The sequence below is a fragment of the Elephas maximus genome, chromosome 24 (genome assembly GCF_024166365.1).
Source record: "Elephas maximus indicus isolate mEleMax1 chromosome 24, mEleMax1 primary haplotype, whole genome shotgun sequence".
Lineage (NCBI taxonomy): Eukaryota > Metazoa > Chordata > Mammalia > Proboscidea > Elephantidae > Elephas > Elephas maximus.
In genome coordinates this window covers 6,105,984-6,125,833 of record NC_064842.1, presented here as the reverse complement: position 1 = coordinate 6,125,833, position 19,850 = coordinate 6,105,984, and the positions used below count along the sequence as shown (strand labels likewise).

General features: G+C 41.7%; 1 protein-coding gene across 14 annotated transcripts in view; it reads left to right on the top strand.

Annotated features, from left to right (window-relative positions):
• ESRRG (estrogen related receptor gamma) overlaps positions 1–19,850 on the top strand; it is a 724,179-nt gene that overhangs the window by 156,796 nt on the left and 547,533 nt on the right. The window contains exon 1 of one of the 14 annotated variants that reach the window (XM_049868235.1): positions 310–6,072. The exons of the other annotated variants lie outside the window; for them this stretch is intronic. Within the exon in view, the coding sequence (XP_049724192.1) occupies positions 5,900–6,072 (173 nt within the window). The 5' untranslated portion in view covers positions 310–5,899. Of the gene's footprint in view, positions 1–309; positions 6,073–19,850 lie in introns of those variants that run through there. 14 annotated transcript variants of the gene reach the window in all.

Here is a 19,850-nt window from a genome sequence, read left to right as displayed (position 1 = left end):
TACAGGTGACCCCAGCGGCCTTCTTCCTCTCACAAACCTCAGCCTTCTCCTCTTCCTCCCCATTTCCCCTGGCTCCTCATTAATGTCCAAAACAGTCCCATAGTGGCTTTTTACTTTTGTCCTAAATGCAGGATGTTATATACTGAGATGATCATAAGTGAGGATTGGTATATTCAGAATGAGAAGGGAAATTAGAACATATTACGAATTTAACAAAGCTTGCAAATATCACACAACATTAGAAAATCCAGAAAAATTACAAAATTTCTAATTAGCTGTCTTTATTGGCAATGTTATGTAAATTTTTAGGATTGTTGTCAAATTTTTGGAAAACCTCTATCAAGTTTCTTTCATATATGAGCTGTGAGATTCCGAAGAATTTTCTAGACCAGCATCTGGCATCAAACATTTCAAATCTTATTTCACTTGCTTCCCTCACCACGTGCGGTCAGTGCCAGGCCCCAAAGGATGTGTTTATATCTCTCTAAGACCTCTGATCCTACATTCTCACCCCTAGGACCCAAGCATCGACACAGCGGGTGGTTCCTGCAGTTCATTCCTATATGGGAATGATTAGCAATAATTTAACCATCTGTGGAAGTGACTGTGAACCACATGAATTCCAAGAATCCCGTGGCCACTGCTCGGCCACTCCTTCTCCACATCCATGGAAAAGGTGAGGGGAAGTGGAGTGGAAAGAGACCAAGCGTCAGTGCTGTATTTAGAGTATCACACTGGCTCTGGGAGCATGGTGCCACTGAGCAGTGTCTGTTAACCCTGTACGGTCCAACTTCCTTCCTCAAGCACGGTAATCTGTTAATTAAAAGATTAAAGAGCTTGACTTGTATTTTTGAGTTGATATTATGCTAAAGTTATCTAAAAGAGAGGCAAAAGAGGGGTGCAACTCCAGGACTTGCCATAGGCGCCATTTTCTGTAGATACACCGCTGGCTATACCGAGTTAATACAAACAGCTCAGTGTTTCCACGTGCCCAGGGCTAATGCAATGCCTGCCATACTGTAGTTACACCTCTGATTGTGGTTAAATTATCTTGCCTTAGAGAACGTCACAAAAATATACAACAATGTGTATAGAGGGCCTTGGAGGGGTTCTGTGTAGTGAGGAGACCCAAAACTTGGGCTCATTTAGCTTTGTGGTAAATCTTCCTTTGCTCACAGTATGGTTTTTTGAAGCTGTCATGGTCACCTGTAAGACCTTTACTTATTTCACATCCTATTAAGGAGGTTAGTGTTCTAGGTCCAGAGGACTGGTACACAATTGTATGGATCTAGGTGCCTAGCTAGCCCTTTGCTTCCTAATTCCTTGCAGGTGTCTGTATGGTAGATGTCGTCTAACTTGGCTGCCTCTCTCTATCTAACCTGACTCTTCTGGATCAAGTCTAAGATAAGGGTTTGAGTACATTTAACCTCTTAGGGCTTTGGAAAAAAGTGAGGGGGGAGGAATTGTTTCCTGTTGTTGTTAGTTGGCCATCGTGTGGGCTCCAACTCATGGCGACATTACGAATAACAGGACAGAACCTTGCCCAGTCCTGTGTTATCTTCATGGTAGTTGGTATGTTAGAGTGCATTGCTGTGGCTGTTGTGTCATTGTATCTCCTTGAGGGTTTCTCTCATTTTTGCTGACCCTCTATCAAATATCACGTCCTTTTCTAGTGATGGTTCTTTCCTGATGACATGTTCAAAGTAAGATGAAATCTTGCCATCCTCACTTGTAAGGAGCATTCTGACTGTTCTTCTGGCAGTCCTCAGTATATTCAATATTCTTCACCAACACCACAATTTGAATGCATGGATTCTTCTTTGGCCTTCCTTTTTCATTCCTGTTTCATCTTAGGGAGACATGAAGCCATTTACTGCATTTCAATCATCAGGGTAGGCAACTTTGCCTTTGAAATGCACGGGGAAACTTTGCGTCACCTCTTCCTTCTCTAGCTTGGGTCTAAGGGTGAAGTTTCCAGCGTATTCCCCTGGTTATATTTGCCAGCCTCTTTTTTTTTTTTTTAGCATGGTGGCGTAGTAGTTGAGTGCTACAGGTGCTAACCAAAGGGTTGGCAGTTCAAATCCTCCAGGCGCTCCTTGGAAACTCTATGGGGCAGTTCTACTCTGTCCTGTAGGGTCGCTATGAGTTGGAATCTACTCGACGGCACTGCGTTTGGTTTTTTTGTTTTTTTAACGTGTAAAGGGGTTTTTTTGGAAGCACATCTGCTAGCTAAAAAATGTCCTTACCAGGGATCCTTTCCTGTAGGGTTGAGAGAAACCAAGAGGTGACCTATTAAGCTGTTCGGTTTCCTGCCTCACTGCAACAGCCTATAGCACTTATTAATATGTTCTGAGTTACTCACAGACTTTCTCCAACTGAGCTTTTACAAATTTTGTTTTATGAAAGTAGCCCTGGGATTTGAACTTACCATCAAGGGGTTCTACCCGGCAAACTCGACCATGATTTTGAAACTGGAGTCTCACTTTAGCCTGTGAGGAAGCTATTATAATAATAAGGAATAATAGTTACATACACTAGTGATTTGTATGAAATTATTCCTGAGTTTATTATTTAATAAAGAATAGTCAGAAATAGGCAAGTAAAAAATGTCATTGATGTCACAGACGAAAAAGCCACACGTATGTATTAATGGAATTCATTCACTGGTTTATGGACCAAACTTCTCCTGGGACTCCACAAATCCACAGGCATGTAGACCACTCTCAGTTGAACAGGGATACAGATGAGTCACCAAATATTATCTGTGAATAGCCCAGGATTGTGCAAATAACTCTCCATTGGGTTCAATAAGGGATTCTCTCCTGTAGCACATTGCCTAGAACAAATTTGAGGGGAGACAGCCCAGAGATTTTCAGCAATGTCGGTCGGTTGTGCTTTTGCTGAGCAGACGTTTCTATAGACACCTGGGCCATCCTGACGGCACAAAGAGTCTTTGCAAACATTTCTCTCTAGTCAGCACTTTCCCATTATAGGAATGGTTAAAATTATCAGGTGTCGTCCCCCACACAGATGTTTGTCTCTGCTAACACATTGTAAAAAAGCACCCACATCGAGGCTGCTAGAGAAACAAGTACTTTCAACTGAAATATGCGGTATGCTTGTTAAGACTTTGCCAGATGAAACTTTTGTGTTTAAGGCCTTATTTTGGGCGAAGCTAGTGTAAGCTGGGGTAGGCAGCTCTTCCCCCAAGAGTTGTATGAAGGCAGCGCAGGGATTAGATGGTCTTAAAGTGATCATCAGGATTTACTAGGAGCTCTCAGTTCTTCAAAAGAAAAAATATACAGAGGAGTAGAGTCCTGCTGGGGGCTCCAAAAAAACCCAGGCACAGCCCTTGTTTCTTTTGTTTCAGGAAACAAAGCATGAGACCTGCTTGAGTTGCACACGTGGGAAGCTGGAAATGTAGTCCTGTTTCTGGACTGTTCTAGCACACACACCTTCACCTCCCCTCCCTTGGTGTTATCTCAGCCCCCCGCCCCAGCATGGGGACCCTATATTTAGACCTGAAACGTCATCCTCTGTGGCCACAGCAAGGTTGTGCCTCTGAGCAGGCAGGATGTAGGGTTTTTTTGCCTAATGGAGGAGATACCCACTTGGGACATTTTCACCTTCTGGGAGATAAGGCCTAACTGTATTTAAGAAACCCAATTAGCAGGCAGGAACTCTGATATCATTTTATAGAAGGAAGTATTTTTATAGTCGTATGGTATGTATGCATTGCAAAAAAAACCCCAAACTACAAACCCTGTCTTGCATAACACGATGAATGTAATTAATATAACTGAATTGTATATGTAAAATATGTGAAATGGCTCATGTTTTATTGTATATGTATATTTAAACAAACAAACAAAAAAACCTGTTGCCATTGAGTCGATTCCGACTCATAGCGACCCTGTAGGACACAGCAGAACTGCCCCATAGGGTGTCCAAGGAGCACCCGGCGGATTTCAACTGCCGACCCTTTGGTTAGCAGCTGTAGCACTTACCCACTGCACCACTGGGGTTTCCTTGTATATATATATTTACCACGTTAAAAAAACAAAATAAAAAACACAACACAGTCATTGCATATTATCAACCTTTCGGGGTAGATTCTTACTGTTTGTATATATCCACAAGAGAAGAAGCATATTATCCTTATTTGGGTAAAGCAGAAATTCTAGTTTAGCAACAACAGAGCTTTTAACCCAGAAAGATCTAAAATACCTGCTGTTGAAATCCAATCCAAACCTATTGCTGTGGAGCCCATTCCAACTCATAGTGATCCTACGGGGCAGAGTAGAACTGCCCTATAGGGTTTCCAAGGCTGGTCGGTTTGACCTGCTGACCTTTTTGATTAGCAACAGAGCACTTAATCACCGTGCCACCAGGGCTTCCTGCTTTTTGAAAAAGGAAATACATGTTCGAAAACATAGGTTTATTTAATAATTTACACAATCATTTGTTTAATATCCATGACCAGAAGCACTCCCCCCACCCCCCATCCTCACAGGCAGGGACGGATTATCCAACAAGCAGGGTGCCCGTGGGCTTACTCATGCTTACTTAGTAATTTTAGTAATTTTGAGTGAAATTGTGAGCTACAGATTACTAAGCGAACTCAAGCAAGCCTGTGCATACCTTGCTTACTGGTTAATCAGCCCCTGCTCACATGACAAGCCTTGGCTGGAAAAATGCTTGTGTGTGTGTGTGTGTGTGTTTAATACATGTAGATTACCAAAAACTAAATACAAAACAGTCAGTGCCAGTGCGTTTGGTGCTAACCCTAATAATAACTGTATTTTATGCACCAAGCACATTTCATGCATTGTTTGATTTAGTCACACACCACCTATCAGGTGTGTAGTTGCATCACCATTCTACAGATAAGGCCACTGAGGCTTAGAGAGTAAAATGACCTACCCAAGGTCACCCAGCTAGTCAGGTTTCAAACTCAGGTGGCCTGGCTCCTGGACCAGAGCTTTCCCTACTCTCCTCCTTGGCCCTTAGATAGAATTCTCTGACGGCTTATGTTATCTTGTGCGTGAAGATAAAATTGCTGATGGTTGTGATCTAGATCTCTGCGGGTGACTGAAAAGACTGGTGCATGTGAATGTCACCCTTTACATAGCAGTCCTTACTGGCTCATTAAACTCTAGCTCTTGTTTCGGAACTGTCAGGAAGAGCCCCTCCGAGTGCTGTTTATTGTTCAGTGAAGTTCCCCCTACAGTCCTCTCGCTACTGAAATCCAAGCCGTCATATGGTGGAAGAGACTAAGTTTGGACACCAAAGATTGGTTTTTAAGTAAGATGCTCGTCTACTGTCAACTATTCCATTAGAATATTTTCCTTTTTTCCCCCCATTCCTCCTGAAAGTGTTTTATAAAACATGAGCTCTGCAGAAGTTGCCCTTGTCACCATCGAATTGCATCCCTGGCCCTGAACAGTGTCAGGATGGACAGATGCTGTGTGTGGGAGCCGTGGTGAGGCACACTCCCCAGGTGTGGTGATGCTGTACCCATGGGGGAAAGCACCAAGCAGTGGGAGATAAGGCTGACATACTGTTAGTCATCTGAACAAATGACTTGTGGCTTTCTCATCAGATCTAAAAAGATACTTTTTTTTTCTTAGAAAATACCCAAATGATATCTGAGTTTATTTTTTTTTATTTTATTTTTTCCGTGTAGCTAAAGGCAGTACTGTGGTATTTGCATTAGAGAACCTGCATTTCATTATTTTATTCTTTTTCTTCAAGTGCCATTGGGTGCAGTTAAGCTGTTGCAGACTCGATGTAAAATTTTCGCATTTAAAAACAACAACAACAACATTTTTTTTTTAAGGGAGAACAAGTCCTGGCATTTTGGGGAAAGCTTTTTCTTCGAAGGAGGGAGGAGAAAAATATGGAGAATAATGAATTCATCAAGCCGAAAATGCACGGGGCAGCGAAGCGCTCAGGTTTCAATACCTGGCAAATGGAAAGAGAGCTCCCATTACTGTCAAGATGCGCAGACACAGCCCTGCTAATCGCTTGGTCATGCTTGGGAGACACTAAGTCATCACAGGCCATGACATGGTGAGAACAGGGTGCCAGGGGTTTGTTGTAAGAAAAAATTGTTTATTTAACATCCATAACCAGCAGCACTCCCTTCCCTGACCCTCATCCTCAGACGACAAGCCTTGCTTGGAAAAATGCTTGCTTTTTGTTTGTGTTTGGCTTTTTAACTCTTTAGGTTTATCACAGCTGAAAATCACAGAGGAGGCAAAAACTGTCAAGTTATAGATTTTTAACCAAGAGATTAATTTCTATTTATTTCCACAATTTCTGTCTCCTGTACATGTAGATGTAGTTGTGTGATATTAAATATAAAAATAATAAAAATTAATATTTATTGCTAGATGTGGTTTTGTGTCATGGACTCCTCAGCATAGCCTTGTGCAGTAGAACACCATTACTGCCCCATATTATAGAAACAGGCATAGAGAGAGATGGTAATTAGCCCATCCGAGGTCACACAGTTAATGTGTAGTGGAACCGTGTTCAGAACTGAGGTTGTCTAACTCCAAAACCTATACTGTTGACCACTGTGCCTTGTATTAAATTATGTCCTTTGAGAAATCCAATGAGACCAGGGAACAAATTAGTTCAAGTTGTAAGTAATACTTTTTCCTTCTTTCAACATATTTGTTTACTGAGGATTGTGCTTATGATCCAGTGGAAGGACAGACATGTATGTAATTTCAACTTAATGCCATTCTTGACACAGTAGAAAGATACATTGGGGGTCAGGGGAGGCGTGGAGGAAGAAAACACCCATATCTCTAGGGATTGCTTTCATGTGCACTGCTGTATAACCAATGCCTAGAATGCCTTTCACAATTGCTCCATAAACAGGATAGTCAAAAAATGCCGCAAATGGGTAACATTTGAGTGGAGACTTTATGGGTAAATAGTAGTTGTCCAGTGGACGAGGTGGGAAAAGGCATTCAGGACCAGAGAATAGCGTGTGCAAAGATAAGAGACCACCTTACATGTTCTGGAAACTACACCTGGTTCTCTGTTGTTGGAGCATAAATTGGAAGATGAGTGAGTGGAGGCGAGAAGGAAGCCAAGAGTTAAAGGGAGCGTTATGTGTCAATGGGATGTGGGTTTATCTGGAGGAAAGCGGATGCCACTGAAGTAATGTGAGCTCTGTGGAGGAGTGCTCAGACTGGAGCTAGAGAAGCAGCACCCTGGATGATGGGGTGAATGGGATGGGGGGTGGTTAAAACTAGAGGCTATTGCAGTCATCCCTGGGATGAGATTATGTGGACTTGAACTGGTACAGTGCCTGTGAAGTTGGAGAGTCGGGGGTGGATATAAGAAATATTCAATAGGTGGACTAGATGGGGCTAGTCACTCATTGAATATTCAGAGAGTGGAGATGGGAGCAACTGAGAACGGGTTTCAGATTTCTGGTTTAAAAAACTGGTAATGAATGGTGCCATTAATCAGGATGGAGATTATCAAAAAAGGAACAGGCTTGGTGTTAAAGACTGTGAGTTCAATGTAGTCAATAGTGCCAGGTTTGAGTGTCCCCTGGGATATATAGCTGGAGATGTATACCGTCTTGTTGGACATGCATGACTCAAACTTACGGACTTGAGGGCTATATTTGAGCAAGAGTCATCAGCAGATACACAGAAGTCATAGCTAGTAGATTTTTCTAAGCAAAATTATCATTTTATACACATTGATACAGTACAAAAGGAAAGCATTAGCGCTCCTGTTATTGTTAGTTGCCATCAAACCGGCTCTGATTTATGGCTACCTTATTAAAAAAAAAAAAAAAAACTTTTTTTTTTTTAATGTATAACGGAAAGAAACATTGCCAGGTCCTGCACCGTCTTCATGATATTTGATATATTCGAGCCCATTGTTGTGGCTGTTCTATCAATCCATCTCACTGAGGGTTTCCCTCATGTTCTCTGACCCTCTGCTTTTCAAAACATGTTGTCCTTTTCTAGGGTTAGGTCTTTCCTGATGAAAGATGAAGGTTCACCACCCTTGCTTCTAAAGAACATTCGGTTGTATTTCTTCAAAGACTGACTTGTTCATTCTTCTGGCTGTCTGTGGGACATTCAGTATTCTTTGCAAACTCCACAATTCACGTGCATCTCTTCTGTCTTCCTTTCTCATTGTCCAACTTCTGCATGCATATGAGGTGATTGAAAAGATCATGGCTTAGGTCACATGACTCCATAAATCAGACAGGTCAGAGTAAGGTTTAGTAACCCACAGATGTTATTAAAACAAACTCATGGAGGAAGGGACTCAAGATGAGTAAATTAGGGTTTAAATTGGGTGCGAAGATTGAAAAAAAGGGGGAAAACAGGATTTTTTTTATGGAAAAGCTCTTGGGTTAAGCAATGTGACGTTTTAGAAATGTTCCTTGGGGGGTGTCCATTTCAAATATTGCATCGTTTGGTTTGAAGGTTAAGGTGCTTTAGGAATTACTTTAAAACGAGCAAGAAGATCAATGAAACATATACGTTTGTATTAAATTAAGTTGTCTTCTGAAATTGGCTAGCTCATTAAGTGTGTAATATGTTGGTGACAGTTTTCCTCTAAAACCTCTGAAACATCTCAGTTTTATCTCAATTATTAAACATGTATGTGGTGCTTCCTTATGGTGTCAGCCATGGTTCTAAGCCCTTTACATCTATTAACCACTTAGTCTTTACAGCATTCTTCTGAAGTAAGAAATGTTATTACCCCCATTTTACAGATGAGGAAGCAGGTACACAGCTTGAGTGACTTGTCAGGCAGCTGAAGTCACTCAGAACTTCAGGATTTTGCATCCAAGTGTTATGGCTCAATCCACTCCACTGTGACGTCTGTCTGATATCATGGCCAGAACACCCAAGAATCTGTGAATCCTGGCCATGACCAATCTTCTCACCTCTTGAGAACCCCAAGCCCAAAACAACCCAAACCCACTGCCGTCAAGTCAGTTCCGACTCATAGCAACCCTATGGGACAGAGTAGGTCTGCCCTGTAGGGTTCCCAAGGCTGTCATCTTCACAGAAGCAGACTGCCACATCTTTCTCTTGAGGAGCTTCTGGTGGGTTCGAACCACCGACCTTTTGGTTAGCAACAAAGTGTTTTAACCACTGTGCTACCAGGGCTCCTCTTGAGAACCCCAAGGGATATTAATGAACAAGATTGTTGTTGTTGTTGTTAGGGGCCATTAAGTCGAGTCAATTTCCAACTCATAGTGACCCTTTGTGACAGAGTAGCACTGCCCAATAGGGCTTTCTTGGCTATAATCTTTACGTGAGCAGATCACCAGGTCTTTCTCCCGTGGAGATGCTGGGTGGGTTGGAACCGCCAACTTTTTAGTGACTGGCAAATAGTAGGAGTAGGGGGGTGGTAAGTTAATACTGTATTTTGGCTTTATCTTTGGCAGAACTCTGGTAAATGCGACAAGAGGCTGAAGAGGCTTTTTGTCCTTTAAGGCTAATTGTGTTTCACATGTTGGCACCCTTTAAGGAAAGGCCTCTACCACCCATCTGTCAGTTCGTCGCACTATGGTGGCTCATTTGTTGCTGTGATGCTGGAAGCTATGCCAACAGTATTTCAAATACCAACAGGGTCACCCATGATGGACAGGTTTCGGTGGAGTCTCCAGACTAAGAAGAAAGGCCTGGTGATCTGCTTATGAAAACCTTACGGATCACAACAGAATATTGTTTGATAAAGTGCTGGAAGATAAGCCCCCTAGGTTGGAAGGCACTGTACAATAGCCGCAACAATGGACTCAAACATACCAATGATCATGAAGATGGCGCAGGATTGGGCAATGTTTCATTCTGTTATACATAAGGTCACCAGGAGTCAGAGCCAATTGGATGGCACCTAACGACTACAACAAATGAAAAGACCTGTCCAGCGTATCCGCACTGGGGTCCAAAGAGCTGAGGCAGAAGGCCACAGAGCCAGAGAAGGGGGGGCGCTAGAGAGGCTTTTCCGTTTCCACAGTCAAGCCAGTCTAAGCCACATCTGTGAGTATAGCTGGCAGCCTTACAGGACAAAAAAAGAGGGAAGGGAGAAGGAGAGAAGGAATGAGAGCAAACTTCTCTAGGCTGGCTTCTCTAATCCAGACCACACAAGCGAGGGAGAAGAGCCCCGTCCGTTCATACGTGGTTACTGTGGTCTTCATCCTTGGGATATGTCATCCCATTAAGCATGTGTTCTAATCAGCTCCAGGAATTTAAGCCCTCTGGGAAAGAGGGTGGAGAGAAGAGGAAAATAAAGAAAGAGACCTTCAACTCCTTCTTCAGGAAGCGAAAATGGCCTGCAGTTGTCACTCCATCTCTGGACACATGGAAAATAATTTCCTTTCGACACAAGACACCTGCACATTAGGGGACAGGACAGGGTCTGCACATAGAGGTGCCTCTTCTGTCATGACGGGCATTGAAGAGAGCAGCCGTCAGAAGCACTGCACGCAGTGTTGGGCACCGAGGCACGGGCTTGGCCGTGGCCTAGAAACGTGGTTGACTAATAGATACTGGATGCCCCTTTGCAGACCTGAGTGCACAGTTTCCAGAAAATCCTTCTTGATTCTGGTAGAGTAGAACATTTGAATTGAAGCTGTTTTATTCTTTGTGTGAAAAGTGTTAGAACATCTGGGTTTTAATACCAGTTTTGACCCTGTGACCTTAGGCCAGAGATTAGCAAACTTTTTCCTATAAAGGCCAGATAGTAAACATTTTCTGCTTTGTGAGAAATATGGTCTTTATGGCACAGCTAATTGACTTTGCCACTGTAGTGCTAAAGAAGCCTTAGGCAATATGCAAGTGGATGAATGTCGCTTTGTTTCAGAAAAACTTTATTTAAAAAAACAGGTGGGTGTGGGTGTGGAAGTTGGAGCCGGTGGAGTTGGCCTACTGCCAGTAGTTTGCCAACCCTTGTTTTCGGCAAATGACATCTCTATGTCTCAGTTTCCCCATTCACCCGGTGGCAAATTATTCCCACCCACCAACTCAGAAGATTGCAAACACTTGGCCTAATAAATGGTCGTTTGAATTTTCTATTCCTCAGTTTCCTCTAAGTAATGATAAGTAATCTTTAAGGTCCTTCCCAGCTCTGAAATCTATGTAGAAGGGTCTGAGAAGGTGCTCCACAAATGTAAAGTTAAGATTCTAAGTGCAGCTAAACATCTACTTTCAAAAGTCAGTCCTCTTCTTTTCTTAGATTTAAAAACAAAACAAACAAATCTCTGCTGCAAAACATGTTTGCATAGGTCTCTAACTTGTCAGAAATTTACCCCCTAATATCACTAAGTTGCATTAGAACTCACTCCTAAGGGTTTGCCAGGAGGTGGAGGACATGTGCTAGTTTAGAGGACGCTGAAAGAAAAAAAGTTAAACCAATAATGAAGCAAGTCTGTAATTTCTTGCTCCAACAAGAATCACAGGATTTCACCAAACAGTGCAAGAAGTAGATGTAAAGGAAAAAGAAATGAAGCTCTCCTGGCTGAAAGCCTTTTTGAACACACACTCAAAGTTCTGAATATAGTATATGAAAGAAAATGGTTCCATCTTTGCTCTACGTCATTCATGCTCTGGGTCTACCATCATGATTAATACAGAAAGGGGAAACTCAAGACACACTTATTCTCCTATAGTGCACTCGATTTAAGGCTGGATACGAAAGTTGTAAGAGTAGCAAGGAAGAAAGATAGACTCATTTGAGTCCAATCCAACGTTTAAGCACAAAACAAAACACAGCCTCTTTATTGAAGGATAACAAAAACGAGTCTAACTGGCAGTTAGGTTCCTACAAATAAAAATTGCTACTGCTACTGCCCTACCCTGTCTTTGCGAAATGAAGAGATGAATGTTACCTTTGTTCAATGAGCCCGTAATTAAGGAGTGTTTAGCATTGAAAGCTATTGCTTTAAAAAGATATTGCCATGCAAATGTCAGATGGATGGAGACCCTGGTTATGAAGGTTACATCTGTTAAAGGTAAATTTAATAAAATAGCCAATGACAGTGACATGGGTTGGCCATCCACACAATAGCTTAAACATTGCAGCTTTGTAGCGTAGTCTCCTAATTTAATTTTCTCCACCTTGGGTTGGTGAGGGAAGGAGAGTAATCATTTTCCAAAAAAAATACACCCACACAGAAACACAGGGGAGTAATCACCATACATACACACACAAAAAACCTGCTATATTATACTTAAATAGCTTAAAGTAAGCATTCAGTTAGAGGTATTAAAGTGATTTACATTTTGCATATTTATACATCTTCCGTACCTAGATGTTTTTTCCATACTTTTTGTATTAGTGTAGAACTTTACCAGCAATTTTGTTAGGTACACTTTTCCAGGAAACTTGGATTGGAGCTTTCTATTAGCTGATGTTAGGTAACTTGCAAAAATCACTCTCTGAGGTCGACTTCAGCCCGGAGAGAGTTATGTGGCTAGTGGACTTCTAGAAGATGGTTGACTCTATATGGAAAGCAGCCTTCGCTGAAATCTTTGGCATGGAGTGAGACAATTTGGAGCTGAACTTTTTGAGGTAGAAGGTTATGGTTTGTCCTGGGTATCTGCTCCTGGAAATGGTGTATTAAAGAATCCCACAGGGGACCGGTATGTGCAGTAGGTATTCAACAAGCGTCCTTTTCTGTTGTCGGAGGAGACGTCCTGGTTATTAAGCAGTTGACTATTTGTTATTTTCGTCGTTGTTGCTGCTGATGTTAGCTGCCTTCCAGTTGGCCCCTGACTCATGATGACCCCATGTACAATGTTACAAAACGCTGTGCCAGTCCTGTGCCATCCCGTGATCAGTCGTGGATCAGACTTTGTGATCCACAGGGTTTTCTTTGGTGATTTTTAAAAGTAAATCACCAGGCCTTTCTCTCTTGTCTGTATTAGCCTGGAAGCTCTGCTAAAACCTGTTCAGCATCATAGCAACACGCAAGCCTCCACTGACAGACGACTACTCATGAGGTGCACTGGACGGGATCGAACCCAAGACTCCTGCATGGAAGGCGAGAATTCTCTTTGCAGTCAAAGATATTAGATCCCAGAACTATGTGCTCCTAGCCTCTTCCCTCAAAGCTTAAAGTAGAGCAGGAGAAAGCATAACAGTGAAGAATTAAATACTTTCAGAATTCTGTGACTGGCTTTCTGTTTAGCACTGTGTATTTCCAAAGTACTTGAGAATCGTTTATTTTTCTGACTAAATAGAGACTGGAGCCAGCATAAAGGAAGCGCCCTCCAAGATCATCACTGAATCAGCAGGGTGAGTGCATCATGATAGAATTTATGACTTCCGTTGCCTGGGCTCAACCCCAGCTCTTGGCTTATCCTGGGTCTATACTTTCTGGTTTTTCTCCTTTTGGAATACTTGGTTTACCAAAAACTAAAAAAGAAACTGTTTCCTTTTTTATATCTGCCCTTGATCTGACCAGGTTGTTGTATTGAAAAGGCAGGTGAAAGACAGGACATTGAAAGAGGAATGTGAAATGGAGCCATGGCTGTTATTTCGTTGATAAAGCAATCTAGTCTCATTTCTGAGCCCCCCAATCGATGTTTGTTTTTATTAAAAATGTCTGTAAGGGTAACTGTTCTGAGTATACTATCCAGGATAATAACATTAACTGGCTTTGCTGCAGAATCAATAAGCAGTAACAAAAATACATGTCTGCTGGTTAACAATGACACAAAGCAAATTTGCAAATTTGTTAACTGAGACCGCGTCAACAGTTTAAGCTTGCGTCGTAAGGTGTTTAAATCCTATCTGCAGTTATTATTTATTTGTTTTTTACAATATTTATAAATTACTTTTTCAAGTATATTTGTAGCCTCCTGAGAAAATTCTGGAAAATAAATGCACAGGTAGGCCAGAAGCTGTCCTCTCGAGGGGAGAGGGAAGGAAAAACATGCAGAGGAGGGGAGAGGGAAGAGGGCTGTATACCTCATCCAGGGAAAGTAATTGAAAATGCTAATTCTGTGCCCACAGACGAAAACTTTGAAGGACAGGTCCTTGTCATCGGACTCCTGGAGAAAGAGCAGAGCAGAAATAAAAATAGATCATTGACCAAAAATATCCCTTTCCAACTGAGAAGTTTTAAAGCGCTGCTGCCTGTTTTTCTGTTTAAGCAGTGTCAACCAGCCTTTTTTTTTTTTTACCCCGAGAACTTTAGAGACTAATCTGTCCGTGGTTTAGGAATAGAAATATCATGAATCTCAGTTTAAGAAATGTTGAGATCTTTGTATTGCTATTTTTATTTTTTTCCCTTCGGAAAATGAATTCCCCACCAGGGTCGAGTCCAGGGTATTTTTCACGTTTTTAATTCTGTTATAATTAAAGACTTACAAGAGTTACAAGAAGAGTTCAAAAAATTCCTGGTTATGTTTTACTCAGATTCTTCAAATGCTTAAACATTTTACTACATTTGCTCGCTCTTGCTCCCTCTCTTTCTCTCTCCCTGCGTATCTATCTATCTGTCTACCTATCTGTTTAATTTTAAGTCCAGGCTATTTTGTCAGATCAGGAATTTCAGAGCGGAAATATAAGACAGAGTTGAAACTTACCTACTTTTGTTTTTGAAATAAATTAAACAGAAATGCTAATGCTAATGATTAAAATTATGATAATAACCCCTTTCCACTTTGATTTTATGTTCAAGTTTTGGTGACTGATTTGCAGTGGGTTGGGGGCAATTATTACAGCTTAGTGCCCTGGTCACATAGTATATTGAAAACTAGAGATATACTTACGGCACATAAGAACCAAGAATGATATTAGATGCGGGCTAGATTTGGACTTCATTCATTTCATTTTTTCTCTGGTAAACATTTATTGGTCCAGACTGTTTCGGGCACTGAGGATATAGCAGTGAAGCAAGTAGAAAGAGTTTCTGGCCTCATAGAACTTACACTCCATTAAGAAGGTAAAGAAATAAAGAATAATAGAGCGCCTGATGATGGAAAAGACAAAGCCTGAAGGAAGGAGGGCTGGGTTGCAGTTTTAAATAGGGTGGTCAAGGAAGGCTCCACTGAGAAGACATTTGCAAAAAGATCTGAAGAAGTAGAGGGTGTGGTTGTGTGGCTCCTGGGAGGGGTGCATTCCAAGTAGTAGGAACAGCAAGTACAGATGTTCAGAGGAAGAAGTATCTGGTATGTTACAGAAAGCAAGGGCAGTCATGGAACTAGAGTGAAAGACAAGAAGGGAAACACGGAGGGTGATGGTATTAGAGGAGAAATAGAGGAAGTGGCTGGATGTGTAGGGCCATTTGGGTCGCTGTCATGTCTATGGCTTTTACTCTGAGTGGGATGAAAGCCATTTGTAGGGTTTTGAAGAGAGGAATGACGTGATGTAACTTACATTTTTAAAAGCTCGTTCCAGCTGCTGTTCTGACAACAGGCCGAGGAGGGGCAAGCAGACACAGGGAAACCAGGTAGTAAAAGGCTACTGCAATAGTCTAGGGAAGCCATGGCCTTGGCTGAGACCAGAGAGTCGGACATGGAGCTGGTGAGAAGTGGTTGTGTTCTCCGAATGTGTTTTGAATGTAGTGTCAGCAGGACTTGGTGGCTTGGGTTTAGGGTGAGAGAGAAAGAAAATCTGAATCGCAGACCATCATTCCTTTAAAATCTTAAAAACCTTAGCCAATCTCTCACTCTGATATCAGCTGGAACAACAAAAACTTGTTTCTACACCTGTAGTGTATTTTAAAAATTAAAAAGCTTTATTGACATCTTTTCCAGTTAAACTATGAAGTAGGTATTATCTCATTTTTCAGATGAAGTAACAGAGATCTGGTGATGTTCATGTAGCCAGCCAGTGGCACTCAAAACTTAAGCTCAGGCTTCCTGCAGAATTGGTATCATAAAGGTAATTAATTTCCCTTATTAAATGCTAGGACCACAGGTTATAAACATGCAGCATTTCAATTATTTAGAGAGTCCTTTGAGGAGCTGGGAGTCCCTGGGTGATGCAAATGGTTAGCATACTTGGCTGCTAACCAAAAGGTTGGAGGTTTGAGTCCACTTAGAGGTACCTAGGAAGAAAGGCCTGGCAATCTACTTCCAAAAAATCAGCCATTGAATGTTTTTTGAAGTAGCATCTGATGGAGCACAGTTTTAGTGTGACACACCTACAACCACCAGGAATGAAAGTCGACTCAATGGCAGTTGGTTTGTGGAGCTGAGTCAATGCAGAATGTCTCTAATGTTGCAGTTAGCAGCTGTGGCATTATGTGAATATGGGCTATCTTTCACATATGACGATGGAGCTGCTGGACAGCAGTCAAGTACATTTGACCATGCATTTGGTGTTCTTTTTCTTGACCTAGCAAGGTATTTACCTGGTTTTGGCCACTGCACGCTCAGCCGGTGACGTGTTGGCAATTATCTGTGGTTTAGGGATGTATCCTGAATTCCTGAAATAGAGCAAGGCTAATTATTCTAATCCACTGTTAAAACTATGACTTTGACCCTGGATGGTTAGATGTGATAAGCAGCTGAACTAACCTATCCCAGTTACCATTTTTTTATACGCAACAACCGATATTTTAGCATGTCAAGTGCTTTGCCAGCTGAGAAGGCCACACCTGCTTGTCGAATGGATGGATTCAAGGCTAAAGAGCAAGTTGAACTATCTATTAATGTAAAAGAATATAAATAGAAAAAACTCTACTGATTTAGTTCATCACAGGCAATATCTAAACACCTTAACCTCAAAATCATTAGTTTTGAATATCTCAATCAATATGGATTCTCTCACAAATCAATTTACTGCTACAAATATGATTGTTTAATAATTCACGAGTGATGGGCCTTCAGGCTAGAAAAGCCTAGTGTAAGTGAAGGAAAAGAGGTAGTCTCCACCTCAGATGAGATTTCACGTAAAAGACTAGAACACCTAGGAAATGCAGTTTAATGTTAGGCACGTCAGTCTTTTTGTGTGCCTGTGTTCTGAGTAGTATGTCCTGGCAGCGAGGTAGCCGTGGAGCTCAGTTCCATTGTTCACTTTCAGATCAGAGCTATTTAGCTATTTTCCTGAAGTGTCATAAATATTTTATGAAAAGAAACCGTTGCAAATTTCGGTTTTATGTACTAGATTAAAAACAATAATTTTAAATAGCTAATGACTGGCGCCAAATCGCACAGACATTCTTCCCTGCAGTACTGGGGGGAAAGGACAGAGTAATCTGGGGAGGCATTTTGGTCATTGTTTCACAGCTTTTCAGTTTTATACCAGAGAAGGTAAACATTGCTTTGTGCTTTTTTTTTATTTTATTTTTTGAGTGTCACTTGCCCAACGTCATCCGTTTGGATCACATGAATTCCCAGTACCTGTGGTTCTTTGTAACACATCACTTTCATAATAAGTCTGATCACTGTAAAGGTGTTTTTAAGCCTGGCTTCATGAGTGCTCTGTGCCCTGAAATCCAATTACTAATCATTCTTACAGGTTGCACTTTGATTCTCTTCTTCACTTTCTAGTCTTCATCAAGGGTTTCCTGGCCCAAGAATCTCTTTAACTGCTATGAAGAGGAAGGAACCGTTTTCTTTCTCAAACAGTAGTTTCTGCAGCCACTGACTGAAATGTTCTTCCATGTTGTTTTATAATGGAATTGATAACTATTGCAATGAGGGTGGCAAAGGTCACTGCTGTACACCCAGGAGAATGTCCTGTCACCTGAATCACTTGGTCCTGCCCCCACCCTGGACCACACCCCCATGTAAGGCTGGGTGCCCTTTCTTTCTATTTGCATAATCTTCTTCCTTGGATTTATTCTCCATGCCTGGGTCAAAAATGGGGCTCATTAATAAACATTTATTGAGTACCAACAGGGGATGATGCTCCAGACACATTTCCTTCCCTATAGGTTTGGAATTCACAATTCTGGCTCCCAGCAGCCACCTCTGCCCTGACTGTGAGAAGACTAAGTTATCTCAGCAATTGAAAGGACATTCAAATATCTGTGAACTTCAAAGGGAGATAGACCTTCATCTAAAGTGTCCTTTTAGGTGATCAAAACTTCTAAATACTCCATTTGTCCAGTAAAGAACAGTGAACTGTGAGTTTCTGGGATGCAGAGAAGCCATGATAAGGTTAAAAATATTAACGCCCATAGGTAATAATTAGGTTCTCAAGTTAAAGGCATCTGTTCCTTTAGGGAAGAGAACTACAGAGAAAAAGGGGGGGAAAATCCTCATAAAAATTGAAGAACATTGTCAAGGTCATTGGCATATAATTGTAAACGTCATTTGGCCTAGGTAGCCATTGTGCTAAAAATTCCATCGGTAGGCAAAGTTGAAGAAGACACTGTGTTGTTAGGACGGGGAAGCTCTTTACTGGAGCATGATAAATAATTGAAGATGCCTTTAGCAAATTCCTGCTTTAATGGGGAAATACTTTGTCAGGCAGTTTTTCAATTAGTATTCAGTAATTCAAACTGGTTTAGCATTTAGCCAACTGCACATTTAGATTTTTAGGGATGCATTTTCGCATCTTCCTTCTTCTTTGTGGATTTTTCAGTTGATAAAGAAACTTTAGTGGCTTAAGTAATGTTTCTGCTGGTGGTCCTCAGCGTTTTTCTGCCTGAGAAAACACGTAAAGACTTAAAAAACAGTCACTCGCAGTGGCTAAATCTGGTGAAAAGCTGTGGGTTGTAGCTGTTTGGATCAGAATCTGGGACAGGGAACGGTAGAAACTGTGACTGGAAATGAAGATGGTGTGTGATTCCTGTATGTGTCCCCGTCCTTTCCTCTCAGGTTTCAGGGAGTCCACACATACCCATTTGGAAAGACACCTCCCATGTCAGATTTAGCAAACTTGTTTGCAAGTTTTTATAGAAGGGCCCATAGTCCACAATGTGCTTCCTAAAATAGCAGCCAGTCAATTATCTAAGTATTTGTTAAGCACTGAAGGTGATCTCGTCACTGGATTAGTTCAGGGGCTGCAGTTATTGGAAATGTAAGAGAGAGTCCCTTTTTTTTTTTTTTTTTTGGTCAGTATGGCAGAGGAAAGGGCTAGAGAAAAATAAAGTTCCTTGGGTTCCCTAGGGCACAGAGAATATCAGCATTCATTCATTCAGCACCTCCCTGTGGTGGGTAAAGCTATCAGAAAGATTTTCTTACATTTACATTTATTACTTCCTCCCATTAGAATATAGACACAGTGGCTGCAACAATGGGCTCCAGCATAGCGACCATTGTGAGGATGGTGCAGGACCAGGCAGTGTTTTGTTCTGTTGTACATGGGGTCGCTCGGGGTAGGTACCAAATGATGGCATCTGACAACAACATTAGAATATAAGTGCTATGAAGGTAGAGAACCACCCTTCTGTACCACGTCGCTAGAAACTCACATACATTTGTTGAATGAAGGTATGATAGAGTGAATGAATGATTGAACATGTACGTTAGAAAGATATCCCAAACACAGCGACAGGTATTCTGATGCCTGAGGGTCCAACAGGAGTCAGCCTAACGGGGGAGGGGGGAAGAGAAGGAGTAGAGGGAGAAAATTCCTTGCAGAAAAAAAAGCGAAAGGCGAGCCGACTGGTTAGTTCTTGGGCAGGAACGTCAAGCAGCCTAGCTTAGATGGTTGTGTGATGTAGGGGTGGACACGGAGAGATGTCACCCGAGTCATAAGTGAGGCCAGTCAAAAATAAATAGGTGAGCCTAAGAGTTGGGGATTCCAACCTTTCCAGCTTTGTGTGTATACATTTTTCTATTGCTTATAAAAACAACCTCGCTCTGTGGGTGGATGGGTCCTGGTAGCTGGAAGTCCATTTGTTTACAGTGGTCTGTGACGCGGTGGGGCATGCAACATGCAATTTT